The sequence below is a fragment of the Falco punctatus genome (assembly GCF_963210335.1).
Source record: "Falco punctatus genome assembly, chromosome: 6".
Lineage (NCBI taxonomy): Eukaryota > Metazoa > Chordata > Aves > Falconiformes > Falconidae > Falco > Falco punctatus.
Window position 1 is genome coordinate 22,938,180 of NC_137585.1, and position 8,825 is coordinate 22,947,004.

Consider the following 8,825-nt stretch of genomic DNA (forward strand, 5'->3'; position numbering starts at 1 on the left):
TCGGGCCCGTCCCCGCCCCGCCCCGCCCCGGCCGCTATTAAAGGCGCTGGGTCGGCAGCTGTTGTCGTGGTGTTGCTGGGCGGCGTGTGGGGCCATGGCGACTTACGTGCAGCTCAACACCGGGGCCAAGATGCCCATCCTGGGGCTGGGCACATGGAAGGTAACGTGGGCCTCGGTGGGGCTCCTCCGCAGGCGGACGGGGCTGCGCAGCGCGGGCCCGGCCCGTTACCGCCCGTGCGGGACGAGCGCCCTTCCCGGCCCCGCGCTGGGGGAGTGCGGCGGGGGCGGCGCGGCGCAGTCGTGGCCGCCGGTGTCGGAGCTCGGCTCGGGGCCGTCCCCGCTGCCACCCCGAGCGCGGCGCTGCCGGCGCCACCGAGCCCCCGGCCGGGGCTCCCCGCCCGGCACGGCGGGGCCGCCGCGGCGCCTGGCACCGAGGGTCGCTCGCTGCCCGCTGGCCCCTCGCAGCAGCCCGAGCCCCGCGGCAGCGCAGCGCTCTGCGCGGGTCGCCGGGGGCTGAGGCCCCTCCGCCGGGCTGAGCCCCCCGTGCTGGCAGCTGCTGAGGGCCGCTCCCCGGGGCAGCGGCGGGGGAGGCGGGGGGGCCTCGGCCCGGCCCTGGGGAGCGGCCCGGCGGGGGGACCTCGGCGCGGCGGAGTGCGGGGCTGAGCGCGGCGGCCGCGGAACGGCTGCGGCTGGGTGAGAGCTCAGGAACTCTCCTTACAGATGTATATAGGCTCAAAAGGGCTGCACGTAAAGCCGGGGCTCTGTTTGATGCTGTTGGTGGTGTTCTGTTTTACTTCAGTTGGGGGGTTGCTTTAAGAGGGGTGGCCACCTTAATTTTATCTTGCCAGGAGAAAGGTCTTCAGTGTATATTGATTAGTGTTTCTTGGATATTATTTTTTCAGTCCCCTCCAGGGAAGGTAACAGCTGCGGTAATGGCTGCTGTTGATGCTGGATATCGTCACTTTGACTGCGCCTATGTGTACCAGAATGAAAATGAAGTTGGGGATGGGATCCAGCAAAAAATCAAGGAAGGTGCTGTGAAACGAGAGGACCTCTTCATTGTCAGTAAGGTATGGATCTGGTGGTATAGGATTCCAGGAGGCACCTTTTTTTTTATAGTGACCCCCTGGTTCTTTACTTTCTTACTCTGTGGTATGGCATGGAATAATTCAGAGCATCACTTAGGCCAGTCCTGAGACAAGCTCCCTGCAGGGTATGTACCATGGCTAGGGGTGATGCTTTAAACTTCATGGCATGAAGTTATGCAGTCCTCTTTCGTGCCGTATCTGACCTTCTAGTAGGTGACTTTTGAATGAGGTCTTAATTAATGAAACCAGACTGCTTCTGCTATCTGATGTGACACCCTTCAGTCATGTGTGCTGCCACGGCACATATTGCTGTCATTATGACAGACCAGTCCTGCTCACAGAACAAGCCTCTTTTGAAGATCAGTAGGATGATCTAGTTCCACATCCCCTTCCAAAGGGGACAGGCACTCTCCTGAACAGGACAGAAGGGTTCCAAGAAGTTTAACCCAGGCGGTCATGGTGTGCCTTGGCTTTTTGTCTTTAGCTGTGGTGTACGTTTCATGAAAAGCCTCTGGTGAAGGGAGCGTGCCAGAAGACTCTTGCTGCCCTGAAGGTGGATTACCTGGATCTCTACCTCATCCACTGGCCTCTTGGTTTTAAGGTACAGTAACAGCAATACCTTTTTCTGTTGTGACTGGCAGTTCTGAAGAGCTAAATGGCTGTACAGCCCAGTAACGGCTCCAGCAGACACAGATCATACTGTGTCTGTACATTAGCCCCGTGCTGCTGTGCAGCTTTACTCTGGCTGTGTGAGCCAGGCTGTTTATTCCTACCTCTGAGATTCCTGCTTGCACAGCACCCTCTGCCCTTTTGATCATGGAAGAGGTAGGCCTTGAACTAGGGGTAAGTTTCCCTGCTGCAAGCAAGAGTTATATTGCTCTCCTTTTGATTATTGCCTATGTGTTATCTTATACAAATCCAAAGTGTGTTCAGCGGGCAATGATACGGTTTCCCCTTTGTGGGAAGGAGGGCTGTACTTTGCTGTGTGACAGATTCTTTTGTCTGCATGTTACAGAATTGCAGAACAAGAAAGTATTTGTTTTCCCTTTCTGTCTATAATCACTGAGTCCTTTAATATGATACAGATTGAACTGACCCTTGCTGTAGGAGCCTTAGTGTTTCACAGACCTTGGATTTCAAAATGTGCAACTTACTAGTTCCTAACTTCTACTGGCTGCATGCAAAGGAACTGATGTCTCGATTTGAATATTTCTAAGCTTAGCCTTTCTGCTAGAGCCTGATCAGAATCTTATTCCTACTTGTTGCTTGTGAGACCAACTGTTTTTCATAGTGTCTGTATTTTTAAAACTAGTTTCACATGGACATCGCTATCAAAGGAAAAATATGTTGTGGTATAATTTATCGGTAGAAAAAAACTAGTTTTGAATGAAGCTGATACTTGGCATGTAGTCCTAACTGGGACACTGGCTGTTCTAACATTCCCTATGCCAGCAACTTAAACAATGGCTCTCCCCATGAAAGACCTGTCAGCAGGTCTGGTCCAATATAGACTGAACATGTTCCAGGTCCTAAGTGGGTCCTTATTACACATTTTAATAAAGCACTTAATTATGTCCACTGGAGAGTTGTGTATATCTTTGTAATAAAGAAAGTAAACTTGTAAACTAGCTAGAATTCTACAAGTGGAGGTTTTATGTTTCTCCTTGTCTATTTTGAGTTGGAGAACATTGCATCCAGCAGAAGTACCTGTCCTTATTGAGATGGATGTGGGCAAAAGTGCCATAATCCCATGTGAAAGCAAGGGAGAAGACTGAAGAATGTAGATAATGACTATTGGTATGTCCTGCAGTAGGAGTCTGTAGTAGCACCAGCTGAAGACAATGATGACCTAACTTCCCACCAAAGAGTGTTTTAAGCATTTTGCTTTCTCACTGACAGGCAGGAGAGGAGTTGTTTCCCACAGATGACAAAGGCATGTCTATACCCAGCAACACAGATATTCTACAGACATGGGAGGTAAGCTTAGCTACAGCAGGAGAATCACATCTTCTGTTCTCAGCAATCTTTTCCATGTTTTCATTATGTTCAGCAGTCTAAATTCTCATGTATGTAGAACTACTTGGAAGAACTCATTGGTACAATAGCAGATTGTTGGGTATCATTATTTTCCCCTTCTAACTTCCTGTGAATTTCCAGTCTCACAGAATGAGCCTTTGAGCTTTGGTGAAATGGGAGACATGGCACAAATATACTAGTGCCCTGGTGGTGGGGTGTTTTGTTTGCTTTACCTCAAGCTTGAGCTCTGAAAATCTAAATGCTTTTTTGTCTTCTCATAAAGGAAATAAGCCATGTAAAGAAGAACGTGTTCTTTGGGCCCTGTACTGTGCTGACTTTGTGCTGTTTTCTGTTAGGCCATGGAAGAACTGGTGGATGCTGGTCTGGTAAAAGCCATTGGTATCTCTAACTTTAACCATGAGCAGATAGAAAGAATCTTGAATAAGCCGGGACTGAAATACAAGCCTGCAAATAACCAGGTGAGCATATTCTCTCAATCCCACCTTTTAACAACTTCTAGATGCACAAGGTGCTGCTTTTTATGGACTTTCTGCACTACTGCTTGGAAAATCGGGCAAGGAGCAGTTCCAGAATACCCTTTTTTTCTTGAGAGGGAGGGGGCAGAGGGAAATCAGATGAGCTTTAAAAACTTCCTTGAAATAGAGTTAAACTTGGCATATATATGAGGACCTGAGAGAAAATTGGATGACCTTTTTGCAGCTTTTCTATGGAGTGGCCAGTTGCTGTTGCCTGGGTAATTTAAACAGGAACATGCTTTATGGAATGATTACAGACTTAATGAGGGTTAGGAGGAAGGAGGAAATGGAGTTGCAATGTAGGCTGTAGGGCAGAAGTGTCCAGATACATAAACTGCACTTAAACAAAAATCTTAGGAACATACAGGTGGTAGAAGACCTTGGAAGATAATCTGCTGTATTTCACAGCTGAGAGCAGCATCAGCTGTGATATCAGACCAGGTTGCCCAGGGCTTTATCCATCTTGAAAGCCTGCAATGATGGAGACTGCACAGCCTCTCTAGGCAGTGTGTTCTGCTGTCTGACGCAGTGCCTTGGGTGTATGGGCGGGGGAGGGAGTCTTATATCTGATTTCAACCCCTCTTGTTTAAACTCATGCCTCTCTTCCTCCCCCTATGCACCAGTAAAGAGCTTGGCTTGTCTTTGCATGAAGCTCTTTCAGGTATTGAAAAGCTGGTATTAGGAAACCTGAAACTTTCCTTTCTTCAAGCTGAACAAGCCCAGCTCCCTCAGCCTTTACCAGCACAACATGTTCTCCAGCCCTCAGCCATCCTGGTGGCCCTCTGAATTCATGACAGTCTGTCAGTCTTTACTTAAGCGGGTGAGAAGGAGGAAAAACTGGACATAGTACTATAAAGATGGTCTGACAAGTGCTTAGTAGAGACAGATCATCACTTGCCATGATTTACTGGCTGTGTTCCAGCTGCCAGGGCTCACTGCTGGTTGGTGTTCAGCTCAGCCTACTATGCCCCCCAGGTCATTTCTAGCATAGGTGTTTTGCAGATAGTCAGGCTCCAGCCTGTGTTACTGCCAGGGGCTTTTCCTTTCCAGGTGCAGGGCTTTTTGTGCAGCCTTGTTGAACTTAATGAGGCTTTTGTTGGCCTGTTCTTCCTGCCTGAGTGGGTTCCTTTGAAGTGGCAGCCCTGTCTTTGGGTGTATTGACTGGTCCTCCCCCAGTTTGGCATCATCTGCAAACTTGACAAGATCATAGCCTGGCACGAGTTCTTGAAAAGGACAGATCCCAGGACAGCCCCCTGTGGAGTCTACCTAGACTTGTCCTTGGTTGCTATGGTGTTTGAAGGGCTGTAGTTTGTTATTGTTACCTGATTACTAGAACAGGTTAACTTACTGTGTTAGCCTGAGCATATGTATGGAAAAGGGATTTTAACACCTTTTTTTTTTTTTTTTTTTTAGAAAGCTAATAGGATTGTTTTCTTGGAAGTCTATTCAACATAGAACTGAAACATTCTGACAAGTGCAAAATTCATAATTCTGTACTATAGCTACTCACTATCGGTCCCAATGTACTTTTAGGAGACTTGGTAGAAGTATTTATACCTTTCAACATCTACCACACCTCACTGCTGCTGTCACTGTAGCTGATAATTACCCATGTCTCTTGCATAGAGGTCATTGATCTTGTATCTCTCACTTGTAAATGTTTGCAAGCTCTCAGCTTACTGTAATCAAGTTAAGCTCAGAACAATGGGTCTTTGGTCCCTGTCCTTCCAAACTTACTGCTCCTGAAGAAATGCTTGTGATCCTGAAAGCTTTTCTGTTATTAACACTTACCAGCTGGCCTAATAGTGATAGTGCTTTCTGTAAACACTTTCTCTGTGCAGATGTTTGACATGTGATGCAGTAATCCCCTGCATTTGGTGCCATTCCCATTCTTAATTTGGATGCAGTTGGTATGCACGTTGGTTTTGGTTGTAGTGAGAAATTATTTTGCAAAGTAGTAGTTGTGTTACAATGATCCTAGTACTTGGTTCAGTAAGAAATCTGACTCTGAAGTACTTGATCATTATCATACAGTGTGGATTGCAATAGCTTAAGACACTTGTTTAAAGATATCATAGGCTTTTCATCCTGGTCCAAACATAAGCCTAATAATATAGCTCAGTTCTTCAGCTTGAGTGCCAGTAGGGAGTAAGAATGACTTTGCCTCATTTATATTGCATAAATTCTATCTATTGAATAGTTGAGAAAATAACTGGATGTTCTCTTGAGCAGCTGTTTCTGGAGCTGCTGAAGCAAAATAAATACATATAATACGTCCCAAACTGAGTTGTCATATTTAGTATTCCAGCATGCTGCAGAAGGGAAACAGCCGTGCAAGCTTCTGATAACAGCAAGCAGCTAGAACCACAAGTAAGACACTCAAGACAGTAAACTGATCCTGTGTTTTGCACTCTTTTGCTCTGTTGCCAAGAGCACAAATTTCCAGGGACTTACCTCAGAAAGAGCAGGAGGGTGCTCTTTCCCTGGTGTGGAGCTATCCTGGAAGTCCAGCTATGCAAACTATTAAATGTTCATTTTTCAGCCTCCTGACGCGGGAATAATTCCTGTTCCCTACTGCATATCTGCATGTTAGCTTGCCAGAATACAGATCCACTGTTAAGGAGTCTGTAGCCTGTTATGTAGATAATCTTCCAGAGATTCATAGTAAGTACATGTGTTTATGAGAAGTCTGTAATGGACCACAAGCTAAAAGTCTAAAATATGTAGCAGCTAGCCATTCTCACTCTTTGGACTAGGAGGTATTTAGTGTTAGTATTGACACAAAGCAAATAAAACCGAATGAAACAATACTGGTATTGAGGTTAATATGGTTGTTGTAAAGGAAAAAAACCAACAACAAACACCACGCTCCACCATTATTCGATGTTTAAGTAGGGACGAAAAGACCTTTGTACTTACTAGTCTGCTATCCTGTTATGAGTTTTACAGTTTTCTTAGGTGTGCATTTTACTGAACTGCTCCATTTAAGCAACTGTGTAGCTGGTTATCCCATGTGCTGGAGATTATACAGATCAGCATAGTTTTAATGAGTGGTGTTAGCAGTCTTTGGACCCATCACTATAAGGAAGCTACTTGTAGAAAGAGAGCGGGGGCATATAGAAAACAAAGGATGCATAATATTGTACAGAGTATAAATTAGAATTAAAAACTAATCCCTGGAACATCTTAAAACAGGTAAATCACTGTAAATCTCTGTACTCTTATGTTTGCAGATTGAATGTCATCCATACCTTACCCAGGAGAAGCTGATCAAGTACTGTCAATCCAAGGGGATTGCTGTGACAGCGTACAGTCCACTTGGCTCTCCTGACAGACCATGGTAAGATCACACTTTGCGAGGGAGCTGGCATGAAACTTTGAGACTACAAGTGCACCATTAATTATTCATCCAGATACAGGTCTCTATTGCTAGGTTGGATCTGTGGAGGTTTCTAGCCACTGATCTTCTTTCCTCTGTGTAGGGCTAAGCCAGAGGATCCTTCCCTTCTGGATGACCCCAAGATCAAAGAGATTGCAACCAAGCACAACAAAACCCCAGCACAGGTAGGTAGGTACCAGGCAGTGGGGACTCCTTCCTGTTACGCAGCCTTAACAACAGCTAAAGACAATGTAAAGGACAGGCTGGCTCTTCGTTCCCTGTCACCTGTGGTGCTCTTCTGTGGTTTTAAGTAGCAACACAAGTTTGTTTACTTTGTAGCTTTCAATGCATGCTTGCAAGGGCTCTTTGACCATCAGCAAGAAACGTTTTCTTGACCTGTCTTCAGATGTTGTCATGTTTCAGTTGAGTCCTGTTGCAGAAAATGAAAACTTGTATACCCTACTAAGTCTAGGTGGGAATGAAAAAAGTAAGTATCACTGAAGTGAAAGGGGAAGGAGAAAGGAAGCCTTTTATGTGGGGCTTCACCCCTTTTCTGTTTGCACTCTAGAAAGTGCCATTTAGAATTCAGGTATGATTTGAAATGCAGCTCTGCAGAAATGGGTTAACTCTGCTGAATTGTACAGTTTGTGGCAAACAACTGTCGGAACAGGCTCTGCTTGCGATAGAACAAAACCCATCCTCCCTCTGACTTGGTGATATATCTTCTGCAGGTTCTTATTCGGTTCCACATCCAGAGAAATGTGATTGTGATTCCTAAGTCTGTCACACCACAGCGCATTGTGGAGAACTTCAAGGTGAGTCATTAGGAGTGAGCTGGGTGCTGCCCTTCAGGGGTGGCATGGCTTCTCCCTGCAGAGCAATCGGTGATCCTTCCCAGGTCCTCCTCAGGCAAGAGGACTGGGCTTTTTCTCTCTGTATGTTTACCTGCACTCTACTGAGGGCTAAACTTAAGGTTACAGCTGGAAAGCAGGAGTAAACAAAGCTTTTAGAAATATTATACGGATAACCTTAGCAGTCATGTTATGTGATACTTCCTGTTCCATGTCATGTGGGTGAGCTGTCTGACAGCTTGCCTAGGGCCCTGGGTGCAGCAGCACGCCACGAAAGGCTTATGTAGAGCAAGCACTGCTAAGAAAATACTCCTGGTGTCCATAAACCCTGTTGCTGCTCCTGGTTCAGTGGTCCTTGACTGAAACCACTATTAGGATTTTGGAAGACGTGTAATTGCATTAGTTGGAATATGAAAGTCTCGTAGATGTTCCTTTGAAGTAGGACAGAAAGATGCATCTTTCCCAAGTGGAGAATGGAGACACTGTGCAACACTAAGTGCTCTATAAACTTAAAACAACGGGCACATGTAACTGCAACTTGAGATATTTTTTTTCTTAACTTCTCCCTCCCCTGCTCACGTCCCTCCCCTACTCTGACTAGTAAGTAGAGTCTTGGAAATCCAGCGAGCCATCTTTTTCCTTTCCCACCTTCACGAAACAGTCATTTCTTCTAACAAGCACCCCTGCGCTATTGACTTGTTCTTTAATTTTGTGGTTGGGTTGGGGTTTTTTTGCTTACAGTTTCTGATATGTTCAAAGAGGTGACTTCCAGCTGTTTCTCTTGCCAGGTGTTTGACTTTGAATTGACTAAAGAGGAGATGGCAGCTATTCTCAGCTTTAATAGAAACTGGAGAGTCTGTGCAATGAGCACGTGAGTGGCAGTGTTTTGGTTTGGTTTTTTTTTTCCAAGCTGTTAAGTTATCGGTATGTCATAGTCTAGTATATGAAGTTAGAG

The 8,825-nt window shown here is 45.9% G+C and overlaps 1 protein-coding gene across 1 annotated transcript in view; it reads left to right on the forward strand.

Annotated features, from left to right (window-relative positions):
* The window catches only part of LOC308065482 (aldo-keto reductase family 1 member B1-like), a 10,167-nt gene continuing 1,342 nt past the window's right edge, over positions 1–8,825 (forward strand). The window contains exons 1-9 of the mRNA XM_080391517.1: positions 1–160; positions 903–1,070; positions 1,573–1,689; positions 2,988–3,065; positions 3,461–3,583; positions 6,874–6,980; positions 7,123–7,204; positions 7,751–7,834; positions 8,659–8,741. Coding sequence (XP_080247643.1) covers positions 95–160; positions 903–1,070; positions 1,573–1,689; positions 2,988–3,065; positions 3,461–3,583; positions 6,874–6,980; positions 7,123–7,204; positions 7,751–7,834; positions 8,659–8,741 — 908 coding nt within the window. The 5' untranslated portion in view covers positions 1–94. The remainder of the gene's footprint in view (positions 161–902; positions 1,071–1,572; positions 1,690–2,987; positions 3,066–3,460; positions 3,584–6,873; positions 6,981–7,122; positions 7,205–7,750; positions 7,835–8,658; positions 8,742–8,825) is intronic.